Source organism: Oreochromis niloticus, linkage group LG14 (genome assembly GCF_001858045.2).
Source record: "Oreochromis niloticus isolate F11D_XX linkage group LG14, O_niloticus_UMD_NMBU, whole genome shotgun sequence".
NCBI lineage: Eukaryota > Metazoa > Chordata > Actinopteri > Cichliformes > Cichlidae > Oreochromis > Oreochromis niloticus.
In genome coordinates, this window is record NC_031979.2 from 12,701,361 (window position 1) to 12,718,591 (window position 17,231).

The window sequence follows — 17,231 nt, forward strand, 5'->3', positions numbered from 1 at the left end:
ATTGTTTTTGCTTTTTGTTCTGGACATTTTCTTACCTGATTTAACTGTGGAAAAAAATAAATCAAAAGCTCATGAAACTGTACCACCTTGTTTTTTTTTGTCCCAGTTCCTGAGGGTGGTCCACCTGATGTCTCAGAAGGCGTGGAGGATTGCAGACTTGTTTGGCGCTGTGGTTCAGTTCTGTAAGCTGCACGAGAAAGCGGAAGAGGCAGGCAAGTCTCTCCAGTCCAGCCTGTTCGATTGGCTTCTGGAGACACTTTAGGACACTTGCCGCCTCAAATCGCAAACAGTAACAATACAAGCTCACTCATTCACTCACATTTGTAACATGTTCCTGTTTGCGCGTGTATTGTCTCATCACACCAAGTGTCTCCTACTAAGAGCTGAAAGCACGACGCAATCAGCATACTTGAGAAATTCATACCTCTCACCCTTGTCCAGTTGGACCGATCTCCCTTTAATGAGAGCATGTTCTTGTTTCCAGAGTTACCTCTCTAGTGACATGCACGCAAACACACGGCAAACTGTAGGTACACGGGTTGGACGTTCCTGTTGGGAATGAATGAGCCCTCCAGTGATCATAGTCAGCAGGTTCTAACTGCTCCAGATTATATAGAAAATATATATTTACAGATTCACACAGTCGAATCATGATTTTATTTATTTATTCACTCAGAGAAAGGCACCTATAGGACATACTGTAGGAAAATCAGGTTATAGCCTTCCCGCAGCTCAAGATGCTCAAACCTTTTGTATTAAAACTACTTTTAAAAGAGGCTCTTTAAATCTAAGCCCAAAAAAGCCCTGACACTTTCTTCTGATGGTCACATTGAAGTGCACATTTACTTAATGTAAGCAAAACGTCCAGATTTTTGTTGTGTCCATTGGCTAACGTACCACCTCTGTTGTGACTTTGAAACTCAGTACGTATGATATTTTATTCATGTTACTTAAGAAGGGATTATTTTGGATAGCTGTACTGTATATACTGTAGATTTTGAACTGCTGCACCTTGGAGTAGTGGACCGCTCTTTTAGCTTTTGCTATGTCTAAAAAGACAGAGTAAGGTTTGTAATGTTGAATTTGTATGTGGATTTGGTCAGTATATTTCTCTACTTAGTGGTAATCTTGTGTTACAACAGCATTGCGGGGGGAAAAAGCACATGACACAGCTGTAAACTTGGTCACAGTAGAAATGAATGTATTTATCTTTTGACATCAATAAATTTCTGTGATGTGAAATACGAGCAAGTGTTGTGTCATTTGTAAAATACCAGGGAAAATATCATCTCAATATTCAGGGGTGCATTTATGCACACTGTTGCATTCCATTGAACTGTTTCCCAAAAAAGAGAGAATTAAAACAACTAAACACAACCATACTGATAGGTTTATTATTGTAGTTTGCGTTCAGGAATAGTGCTGTATACATCACAGTTGTATACAACTGTATAACGCCAATTCAAAACAGCAGTCTCCTGCAATATTAGAAACCCCAAGAAACACACAACTCCTGTAAGCAAGCTCTCTGCAACAGTGGGAAAGAAAAACTCCCTTTTAACAGGAAGAAACCTTTGGTAGACTGAACCAGGCTCAAGGAGTGGCAGCCATCTGCTGTGACTGGTTCGGGGTGAGGGGAAAGAGAAGGTAGTGGGAACAAAAAATAGCGGCTGACTGTTGCAGTGGTGGTGTCCTATTACAGTCCCACATTTGAATTGAATGAGCCCTTAGAATGAGACATTTTCTCACAAATGTAAAGGCAGACTGCGTGGCTAGGTGCTTGATTTTATACACCTAAGACACTTGAATTTAGAGATTTAGTACTGTGGCCCTATACGTCTATTCATGTAGTGTAGCGGAGTCTAGCACAAATCTATAAGAAATAAAGGTTTTATAGCTTAATCTACATCTCCCTATCATAAAAAATTCATAAGACTGTATTTCAATACAGAGCTTTAAAGGAGCAATTTGAGAATTCCCAAACGTCATAGTTTTTAAGTGTGATAATGCGGGGACTTGGCGAGAAAAACACTGTTCTAACATGCCAGTTAAGACGGACACTTTATAGAGCTGCCTGCCAATTTTCCATCAGTTTCAAACCACCAGCTTTTTGATGAGCTCTCAAAAGAAGATATCTGATCAAACATCATGTTTGGGAGATTTAAAATCCATATGTCAATACAGAGAATTTCAGTCACACAGACTACAAAAGGATAGTCAATGTATTTTCAGTCTGGGTCGGACAATAAATCTGCAGTTTGAGTGATGAAGAACAAGAAATTCTTTATTGTCAAAGGTGAGTGCTAATTAACTAATGGTAGGCAGCTACCCAACAGTATTTAGAGGTTTCAGGGTCACTACAGTCAACACTGTGGAGCAGTAGTTGACAGGTTAGTAATATGTTAGTTGGGTGTACACAATGTAACATGACATAAATCTAATCAGAGCTTTTTTCCAACGTCAGTTTAAATTACTTGACTAACAACCTTAGTGTGGACAAGGAGGAATGTATGTGATTTTTACGTTGCACTGGTGTGGAAGGGTCTTTGCAAGCACTGCTGTGTGATTTGTCACTGTGAACAGAGTCACACACTCATTCAGCATGTTGTATAGCAAAAAATAGTGGTGGGAAGCAAAGGAATTTCTCATCAGGTTGGCGCTCCTATAACGATGTGAAGTTACCTGAAAACCATAAATAAGCTTGTCACAGATTTCTGTGCATGCGCCAACACAATGTTTTTAGGAGGTAGATGGAAAAATGTTTACAATTGCTGTTGTTGGGGTATGACACAAGTTATGTAGCTAGTTACAAAACAATACTTAGCAGAAGTCTAAAGCCACCCCTCATTTCTTTATTTTTTTTCTATCAATAACCCAGACTTTACTAATTTGTCATTTTTCAAGTGGTCGAGAAAAAGTTTTTAAGACTTTCTGAAGTTCTTTTTAAGCTTTTCTTTAGACATTGGCTGCTTTTTCACTTATTTTCAGTTCAGTCCTTATATCTGAACATTTTCAGATGTTTTTGTACATTAAGCCACTTAACAGTGACCTATAAATAATAAGTTTAAAAACAGCATCTAATTTAATGGATTTTATGTGGCTACACATAACAGACAACTCACGAAAGAACTCATTTTAAATTGTACCTACAGGCACTTTGTTAGCAGCAGCCTTTTGCAAAACCACTCATTTGTTTCCATTTCTTTAATTGAATCCATCAAAGATGCCAAGAATTGCACAGTTTGACAGAAATAAAAAAGTATGCTTGTGCCAACAACGTCATTCACAAAGAGCTATTAACCGAAAACGTGTCCTTTCTCAGCACAGTGTGCAGTGTGTCATAAAGTCTGAGGCAATTTAAAGACAACTACTTGAAGAAATGATAACAAAGCGAATTTAAATATTGACTTCTAAAATTATTAGAATTGTACAAACTGTTTTTGCTTCTATACTTTATTTTCACGCTTCCAGGAATCATCACTTAGTTTAATATTTTCATAGCAAAATACAAATAAATAAGTGGTGGCTCAAGACTTTTGCATGGTACTATATGATGTACAGTTAATCCATCTATTTCCTATAATGTCAATTATTGCTTGAACAAAACATGAGCAGTTTTTGAAATTGAAGAATTTGACTCCTTCTGATGACATCTGAGCAGAGATTCCAAGCTTCTGTTGATTTCTAGGACCACATTAACTTCACACAGAAGTCAAAGACCAAACTGAGCAGGAGTTTGTGATTTTTTTTGTGTGTGTTTTTCTTTTACAGTAGTCCACAATTGAGCAGACACAAAGTGGACGATATTTGGCAAACACAATTTGATTGTTGTGTTCATGTAAATGCCCTCCTGAGCCTCTGGTAGGTTGGGGTAATGTTCAGTACCAGATCCGGCATGTGTTATCCTTGCTGCCTGCAGGGAAGCACAAATACAAATGGATAGCTGCACAGAAGGACACAGCGGCACACTTTTCATCTAAAAACTGCAATTAAGCATTTGTGACTGCTTGTGATGAAGAGTATATTCGCCTCCTACAGCTACATTTTATCAGTGTACGGTGGTCAGATGGGGTTTATGTGTGTTTTCTGTGTCGATTCTATGTACCTGTAATGATCGTGTCGCCCTCGTAGTTGAAGACACAGGAAAAGATCTCGTCTGTGTGCCCCTCCAGGACTTGTAAGCAGACTCCAGAGTGAGCATCCCACAGCCGAGCTGTCTTGTCTGAGCTGGCAGTCAGGACTCTGGTGCCCTGAGGGCTGAAACAGATCTACCAAGAGAGGCAGAGCCAGGACAGTTAGCCTTTTTCAGAGGGGTGTGCTACATTTGCAACAAAGTTGCTGAATAAGAGATTATGCCAGAGAAAGTGGAAATGACACGAGGGGTGGAAATGGGTGAGTCTAGACTAATTTTACCATATCAGTAGCATTACTCCATTGAGGTCATTCAACTTAAGATGCTTAAGGAGGATAAAGGCACCAGTGGAACTACTCTGAGATGATAGAGGAGCGTTATGAAAATCATGGCTGAAACTGATTGTATTATAGTCTGGGTTTATCATTCCCTGAGTGGTTTTATATCCTAACAGTGAGGTAAAGGAAGGGATGATTAAATGAAGTTGGCCCTAGATGGCCATGAAAGTAAAGTATGTTTTTTATTAAAATTCTAAACTCAGCGCCAACGAGAGACCCCCAGACAGGAAATGGAAACTGTCTAGAGAAGAAGCTGGCAAGGATAGAAGACTGAGGTGTGGGTGGGGTGTGTGTGTGGGTGGAAGCTATGACAGGTGCCAAAATGGAAGGTTGATGTATTAAAATGGACAGCGAAGAGAAAAAGATCAAAAAGAGTACAGGAATGAGATAAAAAATAAACAAGGCTGATGAGTGTCTCAGTTGCATACTGCATATTAAAGTGGACATGAAACAGTATGTGCAGAAAGGCTAAATTACATCGTGGGGCGCTGGTCTAATGTCACTGTGTGAGAAGCTGGATTTAAGAAATAAGTGTTTTTAAGGTCAAATGTTGTGCCAGTACAGAACAAGACGTCACAGGGTTGTTTTGTTACATTAGTTTATGTTAGCTAACTAGCAATAGAACCAATACCTCAATAATAAAAATACTAAGTAGCTAAACTGATCACTTAGGTTTGTGGGCATTCATTCATGTGTACAGCTCTCTTAAGCTCCAGTCACAGCATTTTAATCAGTTTGAGTTCTCGACTTAAACCGGGCAATCGCAACACCCTGACTCTTTACCTTTTCAGCCATTCTGTTGTACATTTGCTGGTCTGTTTAGAATCACTGTCCCGCTTCAAGACATAATTTAATCCAAGCCTCGTATTTGGCTCTAGAATATTTTGGTATACAGAAAACGTCACGGGCACCTCAGTGACTCCAAGCTGCCCAGGACCTGCAGCTGCAAACTAAGACTAAACCAATAACCCTTCCACCGCTGTGCTTGACAGTTTGTATGAGGTGTTTGTGTCAATATACATTTTCTATTTCGCAGTTTTGGAAATATCCTCACAAACACTGCATTGTGGACAAACATCTCCACTGTGGTCTCGTCTGTCCAAAGGATATTGCTGCAGGTGTCATGTGGTTCTTTTTAGAGAGAACACGCTTTCTCCAGGCACCCTCCCAAACAAGCCAAACTTGTTCAGTCTTTTTCTCTTTATGCTGTTATGAACTTTAACATTTAGCATGCTAACTGATGCTGATGATCAATAAATGCATTTGATTTGCAGCAGTTAGCAGTTACTTGTCCTCTTAACCCCTATTGAAGCAACAAGGGTGTTCTTAGCGTTTCACACACTTCTTTTACATTTGGCTTAGTTTTATGTTAAATCAGGCTTGGCCAACTCCAGGCCTCGAGGGCCGGTGTCCTGCAGGTTTTAGATCTCACCCTGAGTCTACACACCTGAATCAAATGATTAGTTCATTCCCAGGCCTCTGGAGAACTTCAAGACATGTTGAGGAGGTAATTTAGCCATTTAACTCAGCTGTGTTGGATCAAGGACACATCTAAAACCTGCAGGACACCGGCCCTCGAGGCCTGGGTTTGGACACCGCTGTGTTAAATAAATAATGACACCATGTAATACGTCATGTGTTCTTGTTAATCTGAGATTATTTTTACCAGACTGAAAGCAAGTGAACTTTCTTTTTTATATAACTGTATATATAAAATGGAGGAAGGATTAACTAGGCTAAAGCATTAGTTTAATCTGCCATTACTCAATATCGTCTCTCTTGCATGGTCACGAGGTTACATTGGCCTAACCAATCACATCTTGTTTGTATCTTAAGAATGACTCAAAACTAAGAGAACCATTTTTGTTGGTTAGCTGTAGAGGCTAACTTTAAGGTAAAAGTTCATTCTAAAACACATTTCAACAAGGACCTGCAAAAATGCTACTTCCTACACCATATGGATTTTTTCAGTGAAAGTTTGGAGCTTGCTGTAAATGGGCTCTACAAATTTAATCAAACACTGATTTTTTCCATTAGGTTGTTATTTTGATTTGAATTAAGGGCAAGAATAAAGCAAATGGAACGTCCAGAATAGGAAAGTTTCCTCTTAATGCTTAGTTTGAAAACACATTTCCTGTTACGAGAAGCTATCTATACCAGCGGTCCCCAACGTCCCGGGTCCATGAGTCGTTTGGTACCGTGCTGCGAGAGTTGAGGCTTGAGTGTGAAAGTTATGGTTTTCAGGATTTTTATTGGTTTTTATCGTTATTTTTTCATCGTTTTTCTCATTAACTCGGTTTCCCTGGGTCTTCTCCTGTGTGTTATGGATAAATCTTCTGGTTTTATTTTGTTGTATTTATCCGCAACACCTTAAAGGCCGTTCCGTGAAAATTCTGTCGGACATAAACCGGTCCACGGTTGGGGACTGCTGATCTATACCATCTTCCACAAAGAAAAAAATATCTTTAGACCTTTAGAACTAGTCATTTAATTAGCATTCCATCATTTATAATATATTATTATTCACGAACAAAAGGGTAACAAAGTGAATTTACTACAGGAGTGACTGAGATGTAATAAAAATAAAATTAAAAGCTTACTGAGTGAGATACTGAAATAGAAGGAGAAAAACATGGGGAAGAAAATGGTTAAGAAGCATGGACAGGAGGATGACTGGTGTCCTGTTAGGGAGAGATTAGTGTCATAATCCCCTGGAATCATCTTCCATCCAGCCTATTTATTACTGGCTGTCTAATGTGTTTTAGCAAATGCATACAGAGAAGCCCTCTGAGCCAGAACCTGTGGAAAACCCACACTCGTGCAGAGCATCGCACTTGACAAATATTAAGTGGGTGATATCGCTCCAAATAAAGAACAAGGTCAGTGCAGGGTCAGACAGCAGTGCCCCATGCCAGAGTATTCGCGTGTATGTGCTTGCGTTACTACTAGCAGGCCATGTTAATCAGGGTTAGAACCGTGCTCACTGATTTCTGGCGATAACTCAAAACATCCTGAAGCTTCGAGTTCTGTCCCACCATTTCAGCATCACACTCTGTCACATGTTAACTAGGTAATTTTAAAAAATGACCTGTTTGAAGCACTGGCGAGGAAAACTGTGGTCTGAGTTAATATTACACAAAAATCACAAGTTTACTCACAGCTGCTAGCTGCATGACGCATGCACAAAGTTGTGGTTGTGGCCCTGGTTATAGAATACTTAATAGTTCTTATTTTTATTACTACATTTGCCACACGAATACTGAGATCATTTTCTGAATGGTTTCAAACATAAGACACACAAATTGGTAAAAGTTTGCTATGAAATCAGTAACTTTAAAAACATATCAGTCTCACATCTGTGCTCTTTAACTATAATAGCTACTCTCATTAATAGCTACAAATAAGTAATCGCCCAATCACACGGCATCACAGCAGTGCATTTAGGCACGCATTAGGCACATAGACATGGTTGAAAAGACCTCAAATTGAGAATCAGAATTAGGAAGAAAGGTGGTTTTAGTGTCGCTGAGCGTGGAATGTTTGTTGGTGTCAGATGGGCCGGTGTAACCACTGTCTACTGAAATGTACCTACAACCATAGGGTGGCCTAAAAAAGAGAAAATATCCAGTGATCGACAGTTCTCTGGGTGAAAATACTTTGTTGATGTAAGAGATCAGAGGAGAATGACCAGACTCCTTCAAGCTGACAAGAAGGCAACAATAACTCAAACAACCATTCCTTAGAACCAAAATATGTAGAAGAGCATATCTGAACACACAAGACGTCAATACAGCTGCAAAAGGCCACACTGTGAGCCACTCCTGTCAGCTAAGAACAGGAAATTGAGGCTACAATTCAAAGGCACTCAGTAAAATTGGACAACAGAAGATTGGAAAAATATTGCATGGTCTGATGAGTCTCAATTCACCTCCTACATCGTTCCCTCGCTCACCTGGAGACCGCTGGGAGCACTGTGAGAATCATGTTCTTTGATTTCTCCAGTGCCTTCAACACTATTCTTCCCTCGGTTCTGAAGGACAAGCTGGAGAACTCTGGAGTGGACCATCACCTCACTACCTGGATTTTGGACTACCTCACCGACCAACCACAGTATGTGAGGACTCAGGGCTGTGTGTCGGACAGGGTCGTCTGCAGTACGGGGGCCCCACAGGGAACGGTTCTGGCTCCGTTCCTCTTCACCATCTACACTGCAGACTTCTCCCACAACTCCACCCAGTGCTTCCTGCAGAAGTTCTCTGATGACTCTGCAATAGTCGGCCTCATCACTGATGGGGACGACAAGGAGTACAGAGGACTGACTCAAGACTTTGTGGACTGGTGCCAGCTGAACTACCTCCAGATCAATGCCAGTAAAACCAAGGAGCTGGTGGTAGACTTCCGCAGGCACAAACATCCTCCACTGCAACCACTGAACATCCAAGGTATGGACAATGAGACTGTGGACAGCTACAGGTACCTTGGTGTTCATCTGAACAACAAACTGGACTGGACTCATAACTCAGACGCCCTCTACAGGAAAGGGCAGAGCAGGCTGTACCTGCTGTGGAGACTCAGGTCAGACCTTCTATGACTCTGTGGTGGCCTCAGCCATCTTTTACGGTGTGGTCTGCTGGGGCGGCAACATCTCTGCTGGGAACAGGAAGAGACTGAACAGGCTGATCCGAAGGGCCAGCTCTGTTCTAGGATGCCCTCTGGACCCAGTGGAGGTGGTGAGTGACAGGAGAATGGTGGCTAAGCTGTCATCACTGTTGGACAACATCTCCCACCCCATGCAGGAGACTCTGAGAGCACTGAGCAGCTCCTTCAGTGGCAGGCTGCGGCACCCACGGTGTGGGACGGAGAGATTTCGCAGGTCTTTCCTCCCCACTGCTGTCAGACTCCACAACAAAGACTTCAACTGATCAAACACACACATCCACACATGTGCAATAACACTAAGTGCAATAATCTTTTCTGGCATCGTTGTATTTTTACTCAGTTGTATATAGCATTTGTATTCTATTTTTATCTTATTGTATATTTTATTCTATTTTATTCTACTGTATATAGTATTTTATTTTATTCTATTCTGTACAGTTGTGTACTGTATTTATTCTTATTGTATTCTAATTTTTGCTTAATAACTTTTGCACTGTCCACTTCCTGCTGTGACAAAACAAATTTCCCACGTGTGGGACTAATAAAGGTCATCTTATCTTATCTTATCTTATCTTATCTTATCTTATCTTATCTTATCTCATCTTATCTTATTTCTGCTGCAACGTTCAGACGGTAGGGTCAGAATTTGGTGAAAACAACATGAAAGCAGCCTGACCCCTGAATCAAAGGTTCAGGCTGCCGGTGGTATAATGGTATGGGGTATGGCAAACTTCGGCATCCTTAGTAACAATGCATCAATTAAAATGCCAAAACATGCCTAAGCTCACTTTAACCCAGCTTTGTCAACAGCAACAACCTGATATTAGTAAGGTGTACCAAGGGGCAGGGTTACACTTTAAGGTAAAATAATAGTTAATACTCATAAAGTTGAGAAGAGTGCTTGAGCAACACAGTTATGCTTTTTCATTTAATTACAGATAAATAGATGACAAAAAATAGCCATAACATAAATTGTTCTTTTAGAATAGAAAGTTTGGGTTCATCAACTTACCTTGGAGATATCGCCCTCATGGCCTTCTAAGGTTGCAAGACACTGATGTGTTGCTGTACTGAACACTCTTGCTGTCCCTGAGAGTTTCAGGAAGAGAGAGAGTTCTGAGCACACAGGCACAGCTTACAAACTTATAAAAATGTTGCTTTTGTTATGGAAAATCCAAATTTATACAACCAATAAAGCTTAGGTATTTGCAGAAATGGATGCAATCTTAAATTCTGCACAAGTAGTATATTTAGGGTACGTTTGTAATACCGTGCTAGTACAGTTTTACTCGTAATGTAATCTTTTGACTGAAGTGTTGTCTCACCATCAGCTGAGGCAGTAGCAATGAGTTGACCACTTAAATCAAAACACACATCCAACACCTCTTCTTTGTGTCCAGTGAGGGTGGCAACACACTTCCCACTGACAGTCTCCCAAACCTGTGAACACATTTACACATGTCAAAAAACACAGAATTATACATGCACAAAGGAGCGAATTACATAACTGGAGCATGCATTCGTGGAAGCACCAAACTCATGAAGTATGCATGTGTGAATGTAGCATTAAACTCTAAAGTGGCTTTATTATGGCCAGCTCCCTCAGAGGAACGCAGCGAGGTGGATAATTCTCACTTGTGAGCGTGACTCATCTTGGTGTAATTAAGGAATTAGGATTTAATTTTTCTCCATAGACCTTAGAGACAGGAGTTTGTGAGAGAGTGGGAAATTGAAGCGAGCAAATACAAATGCTACGAGACATCCATCTCAAACACCCGAGATGGTAAATACAAACAGACATGTTTTCAGCCTCTCACAAGAGATTTTGGCAACAAAAAAAAAGTTATTTGGGGTTAATGATAGCTTACTTTGCAGGTTTTATCCATGGAACCAGTAACAATCAAGGAGCAATCCCAGTTAAACTGAACATTGCTTATTTCTCCCATGTGACCAATGAGCGTGTGGACCCGTCTAGGGGAAAAAACAAGGGAATGAACAGCAATTAATCAGTCTCACAGCTTTGTAAGGCAGAATCGATAAGTGTTACATTCTCTGTGAAGTATAAATGATGACACACGCACAAATCGATGCATAATATTGATAACTTCTGACCTTCCTGAAGCAACATCCCATATAGCGACTGTGTGGTCGAAGGAACCGGTGACAAGTTGACTGCCCACTGTGTTAAAGCACAGCGAGAGGACCTCTGCGGTGTGACCCTGAAAAGAATATAAGAGATGGCATTATCTCTCACTGTCTTATTTCGTTTCTCCCTCACAGCCGCTCACATTATGGATGAAAAAGTGCATCATAAAATGCAAACATTTACCAACCACAACAGTGTGGCTTATACAGCTGATTATTTTCACCTTGTGTGTGTGTGTGTGTGTGTGTGTGTGTGTGTGTGTGTGTGTGTGTGTGTGTCCCTGCAGAAAAATGGGGCTGTTGTCCTAGAAGAAACTACATCAAAGGCAGCTTTAAGTACTTTGGCAGGTGTTTATGTCTTACTGTCCTTGGACGGATTTGTCCCAACCGTGCAAAGTACAGCCACCAAACTTTAGAAGTGTGTATTTAAGATCAGAATGAGTTTGAAGGTAAGTGTGGTCCAATTCACAAGTGGTGGCTTGCACCCACTTTAATCACCTGTCCCTCATTTATTTTACTTTTTAGGGCTCATTTGAGGTATTTTGTGCATAATGTTTAATGTTTTCAAAGGCGTGTGCAGTCTGGCAACTAAATGGTGTCATAGCTAGTGTGAGCCCCCCACATTATAGTCTCCTGAATTTGTTAACATAAATACACAGGTTAGCCTTACCGGTAGATTTATAAAATTGAAGTTAACTAAAAAAAAAAGAACATAGATTAAAGAATCTACACTCAGTTGACTGCATGACTGATTCTTCATGGTGTGAGAAGCTAAGTGAATTGAGAGGGGCAGACAGTTGCTCCTTGCTGAGACAGATTCAGCAAGTCACACTATGAACCCACGTGCAGTCTGCACATTAAAGAGGTCTCACTACTCCCCTTAGAGAGGGCTATCAGTGCCTTCTTAAAGAGTTAGTCACATTCCTATCAGATCATTCGTGAATGTAAGAACTGCTAAAAATGTTGGTCATCAACAGCACTTGACAGCATTCATGTCACTTTCACAAGTGACTAAAAAGTTAATGAATCATCATTAATGAATGAATGTGGGTCACAACACCAGGATAAGAAGAGCAAGAAAAGCAATTGGACAGAGTTTGAAGAAAAGGTATCTCACAGTCAGTGTGGCCACTTCCTCCCCACTCTCCACATCCCACAGCTTGGCAGTGGTGTCCATACTGCTTGTGGCCACCAGCGTACTCTGGGGGTTGAATGCAAGACACACCTACAAAAATTTTTTACTTAGGTTGTATTGTATTGTATTCTGTAGCAAAGCTGAATATCATATGGCATATGAACTGCTCTAAACTCTCAATTTAAAACAGTTGTTTCTATTCTTGGCTCTATATGGCAATTTACTGAATATGGTCATCTCAGGCATATGCTTACAGCAGCCCAACCCAACCTCTTGTTTGTGTGTCAATCACAGCCAATCAGAAAAAAAGTTCAATTAGAGCGCAGATGGACTTAATGGGAGTAAAATATGAAACAAGCTGCCCAAGGCTCAGTCCTAGATAAATGAAGATTACTTGTAAATCATGCAAAGCTACTATGAGTCCAAGAATAAGAATGTAGACAGTAATTAAAATAATAGGTCCTGTTAAAGTACTAAACACAATACCATAGTAGAACCTTGTAGTTTAAATGCTCACGTAGCTTAAATACTGATTTGTGTTTAGAATATGAATCAGCAATCAACCAAAAACTAACACAAATGAAATTCATTTAAAACAAATATTTATACATACTATTTCTCCCGTGTGTCCCCGATAAGTATGAAAACATTTGCCAGTCTCGGCACACCACAGTTTGCAGGTCTTATCAAAAGAGCCAGTCGCAATCTTGTCTCTAAGTTTAATAAAGAGAAAATAAAGCAAGGAAACATTCATTTTTAAGATGAAACACTCATGTGAATCTTAAATTGAGCAACGCAGAGCTCCCGTGTTCTAAAAGTTTTCCTGAAACAGCTCATTACCCATAAGGGTTGTTGAATGCAATTGCATACACCACGTTTCTGTGACCCTCTAGCACGTGCAGCTCTGTGCCTGAGGCTGTGTCCCAGACTCTACATGTCCTGTCGTAACTCCCAGTTATAAACCTGCAGTGTGAGAGAAAAGGGGGAATTGCACAAACTGTAATTTCTCCTAAACAATAAAGTGGCAGGTTACTCAGTGTTAAAAACTCACCTTGACCCAGATTTATCAAAGGCAACATTTGTCAGTGGCAGTATGTGTGCCTTGAGCTCCTGCAAAAAAAAAAGGGACATTGAAACTGGTCTGAAAATTCCAATTTCCAAGGCAATATACAGTAGTTATTGACTACATTCATCTTTAAAATTACCCATGTAATTTCTGTATGTATAATTCATTTGACTATAATGTAATGAGAAGGCTTCTTCCTCCTGGCCCACCACTGGTGGAATAATTTTCTGCTCTCATTAAGAACAGAAAGATCTCCCAATTTTTAGATGCAGGCAAAATAAATTCAATAACCTCTGATCTCCAGCAATGCAACTAACCCTGACTGCCATTTAACTCCCCTAATACATGCACATGAAGCACTAGCGACTTAGTAACCCGATCACTGCTGCTCTCTAGTGCCTCTCTAAAACACTGACTGCTAATTTCACAAATCAAACTCCACATGTGTAAATAGCATCTGCTAATCGCTGAGCTAATGGATTGTGCCCGTTTATTCATGCTGCAAAAATGTTACTGTTCCAACAGTCTGTGTGGAATAAAAGCATTAATATCATAACTCAATAAGCAACACGTGTGCCATGTTTCACAGACAAAATAGACTTTAGTTCATAAAACCATGCTTTCATTAAAATCAAGGTTACAAGGAGCACCAAATAACTTTCAACAATGTGATGGAAATAGATAAATGTCTTCACCAGCAGGAATTACGTTCCTTGTAAGCGTCATGTCTACATGTTGATTTATTTACTGCTGTCTTGTGTCTGACCTTGGAGAAACAGAACCTGTGATGGTCCTGCTGGGTCTGCTTCTTCTGAAGTCGAATAACCAGCTGTTTGACCTGATCACTCTGAGCCTTTGTGACCAGAGGCTCTGATTGTCTGATTTCTTCCACCAACTCATCTGGATTTGTTCTACAATATTAAAACATAACATGTGATAAGTCTTTTTGTAATTTTAGGTAGCTTGATGGCAAAAGAGAGAAAAAATGTAAAAAAAAAAAAAAAACCAAAACCCAAACAAACAAAAAAAACAAATAAACAACCAAGACATTAGGAACAGAAAAAGGAAAGAAAATGGAAACAGAAAAGGGGTTTAGGATAACAAATACAGCTTAACAAAGATTACATTTGCTCTACAATTTCACCAAAGTATGTTTAATATGTGTGAAAATATCACTCCCCGTGTTGTTAGATTTACACCCTTGTGACTGCCAGTAAGAGCTGAAATGATTAATGATTATTCCCAAAGTAAATGGATCATTTAAAAGAAATGTCTAGTCTAATGTAGTGCCACATTAAGGAATTATAACTCCTCCACAGTCCAACTTCATAATAAATGCAACATGGCTACAAAGTGTTTTTAAATTGGGTTTTAGGCTGCAGAAAGTCGTTTTTTAGTGGTAATGTAACCGTAGGTTGTAACAGTTTGGTTATTGACATTATCTTCAGTGCTGAGATCACAAACACACACACACACACAGATCCTAACAGGTACAACTCACGCACTCTGGAGTCAAATCCAAAAGATCTATTGATTTGGTCCTCAGAAATCCTCCTTTCTCGTATTCAAGGATTATACCTGACAGCATAAAAAAAAATGAAAAATAAAAGAATTAAAGAGTGGTTTACATTACAACACCTGTGTTCTACTTAACTTAACCTGTTATGTCTTATAATGACAATCTATCTAACCCTTCTCCCGATTTGAGTTTGAAAAGCGTTAGCTAACTAGCTAATGTCAGACAAACTTGAGGCCATAACGATTTAATATGAAGGTTAAGCACAGTCATATGACCTCCATGAGAAGCAACATTTTAGATAGGACTACAAACATAACTTGTATTACCTGGCGGATAATATCTGAGGAGAAATCGCTTGAGTTTCATTCTGTCTTCTAATAAGGTCCTATCACATCACATAGAAACAAACCGTTGTTATGGCGACCGGACTCGCGTGCGCTTACCGCGCATGCCTAATACAAGCCTTAAAGGCCCGGTGTTGTACCAAAAAGTGTTGGTCTGCCAAAAACTGATTTCCAGTTTCTATGTGTGTGGGTTTTAAATATATATATATATATATATATATATATATATGTTAAAGTATATATAAGAGTCACTTCTAAAATTCTACCTTGTGACGGGAATGTTGTTTGTTGCTCAAGATGAGTCGATATCATCCATGACGATTACTTTTGACATATGTTTCACTTATTATAGGCCAACAAGTCATGTACAGCAGTTTAAACACGGGTAGTCACTTTTTGGCAAATACCGGAAATCCCTTTTTTGGCAGACGATCGCTTTTTTTCAATGCCTAATATATTTGCTCTAATACACTTTAGTAAACTAGATTAACGAAAGGTTTACATATAAAATAAAGAAATAACCTGTTTTTCAGTTAACAGTTTTTCAAGACTCTGTGTTATTGGTCCTACTTTATAATCAATTAAGTCCTTTTTAAGCATAAATGATGTGGACATAACTGTGATGCAAGGTTTTTATAGTTAATTAAAGCTAAACTAAAAATTGCAGCTTTTACCCTGTGACAAGAATGCTCTTTCCTGATCAAAATGACTTATCACTAATAAGACATATGTTTCAGGTATGTTTGTCAGATCATGAGCTAACAAGTCATTTACGACACCAGCAATCAGTTTTTGGTGAATGCCGTAAAACACCTTTTTGGGAGACGATCCCTTTTTCATTTACTTTTTTTTTTTCATTTACTAAATCCATTAATAAATAAATAAGCAAAATTTCCCAATTTTCCAAACTGATTAATACGGAGCCCCTCTGATGACATGGTCCAAAAAATAAATGAATTATGGCCACAAAATACTACTTCGTGGGCACGAAATGGGTATAACGTGCCCACGAAATACTTATTTGTGGCCACGAAATACTATTTCGAGGGCACGAAATAGGTATAACGTGCGCACGAAATGCTAATTTGTGGGCACGAAACACTTGACCGATAACCGTGATCCTTCCCAGTCCCTTGCAGTTGGTTGACAATAAAATCAATCCCGGTGTCCAGGTCGTACTTACATCTGTAAAGCAACTGGGCTCTCAATATCCTGTTTAAATGTCTCTCCGTAATAATGGTTCCTTGCATTGCCAGGCTTTTCAAAATGCATTTGTAGCTCATTCCCAGCCTAAAATAAAACTCAATCATACTGTCTCTGTCCATGGTGTATAGGTTTAGCCTACTCTTATGCTTATGTCTCTACACAGCTGTCCAGGAATTGTATCAATATGATGTGCGCACGTTATCCATTTCGTTGCCACAAATGCGTAATTCGTTACCACGTTATACCCAATTCGTGCCCACGAATTAGCATTTCGTGCGCACGTTATACCTATTTCGTGCCCTCGAAATAGTATTTCGTGGCCACAAATAAGTATTTCGTGGGCACATTATACTATTTCGAGGGCACGAAGTAGTATTTTGTGGCCACAATTTATTTATTTTTTGGACCATGTCATCAGAGGGGCTCCATAGATTAATGAGTTCCAAAGTTTATTATATACTGTAGTTTGTTCATGAACTGTGGCGCATACCAGAAAGCAGCTTTCTCCATGTCAAATAGATGAGTGGGCCAAAATTCCTCCACAGCACTGTAACTCATTGACAGTTATCACAAACACTTGATTGCAGCTGTTGTTGCTAAGGGTGGCCCAACCAGTTATTAGGCGTAGGGCGCAATCACTTTTTCACACAGGGGCCATGTAGGTTTGGATTTTTTCCCCCCCTTAAT

The 17,231-nt window shown here is 39.7% G+C and overlaps 2 protein-coding genes across 8 annotated transcripts in view; one reads left to right on the plus strand and one right to left on the minus strand.

Annotated features, from left to right (window-relative positions):
- The window catches only part of sphkap (SPHK1 interactor, AKAP domain containing), a 61,950-nt gene extending 60,703 nt beyond the window's left edge, over positions 1-1,247 (plus strand). For all 6 annotated transcript variants that reach the window (XM_005474476.4, XM_025898238.1, XM_025898237.1 and 3 more), the window contains one exon: positions 107-1,247. In XM_005474476.4, the coding sequence (XP_005474533.1) occupies positions 107-262 (156 nt within the window). In that variant the 3' untranslated portion in view covers positions 263-1,247. The remainder of the gene's footprint in view (positions 1-106) is intronic.
- A 1,010-nt stretch (positions 1,248-2,257) lies between these two features.
- Positions 2,258-15,441, minus strand: daw1 (dynein assembly factor with WDR repeat domains 1). Of its 2 annotated transcripts, none has more exons than XM_005474481.4 (13): positions 15,321-15,441; positions 14,981-15,053; positions 14,242-14,386; positions 13,461-13,519; positions 13,250-13,372; positions 13,023-13,122; positions 12,392-12,475; positions 11,242-11,348; positions 10,998-11,100; positions 10,455-10,569; positions 10,142-10,218; positions 4,106-4,268; positions 2,258-3,913 (listed from the first exon to the last, which is right to left on the minus strand). In XM_005474481.4, exons 1-13 carry the CDS (start codon positions 15,358-15,360, stop codon positions 3,879-3,881), a joined length of 1,224 nt encoding a protein of 407 aa, XP_005474538.1. In that variant the 5' UTR covers positions 15,361-15,441; the 3' UTR covers positions 2,258-3,878. The 2 variants fall into 2 exon arrangements, with proteins under 2 accessions (XP_005474538.1, XP_003441669.1); XM_003441621.5 differs by having other exon boundaries at positions 12,392-12,499.
- Positions 15,442-17,231: the final 1,790 nt, after the last annotated feature.

Excerpts from the sequence above, each read along its gene's own strand:
- daw1 (XM_003441621.5), bottom strand. The coding sequence starts at position 15,360 with ATGAAACTCAAGCGATTTCTCCTCAGATATTATCCGCCAG. Across the intron at positions 14,387-14,980 it reads CTTTTGGATTTGACTCCAGA|AACAAATCCAGATGAGTTGG; the intron begins GTGCGTGAGTTG and ends TTAATATTGTAG. Across the intron at positions 11,101-11,241 it reads TGGGATGTTGCTTCAGGAAG|ACGGGTCCACACGCTCATTG; the intron begins GTCAGAAGTTAT and ends TTTTTCCCCTAG.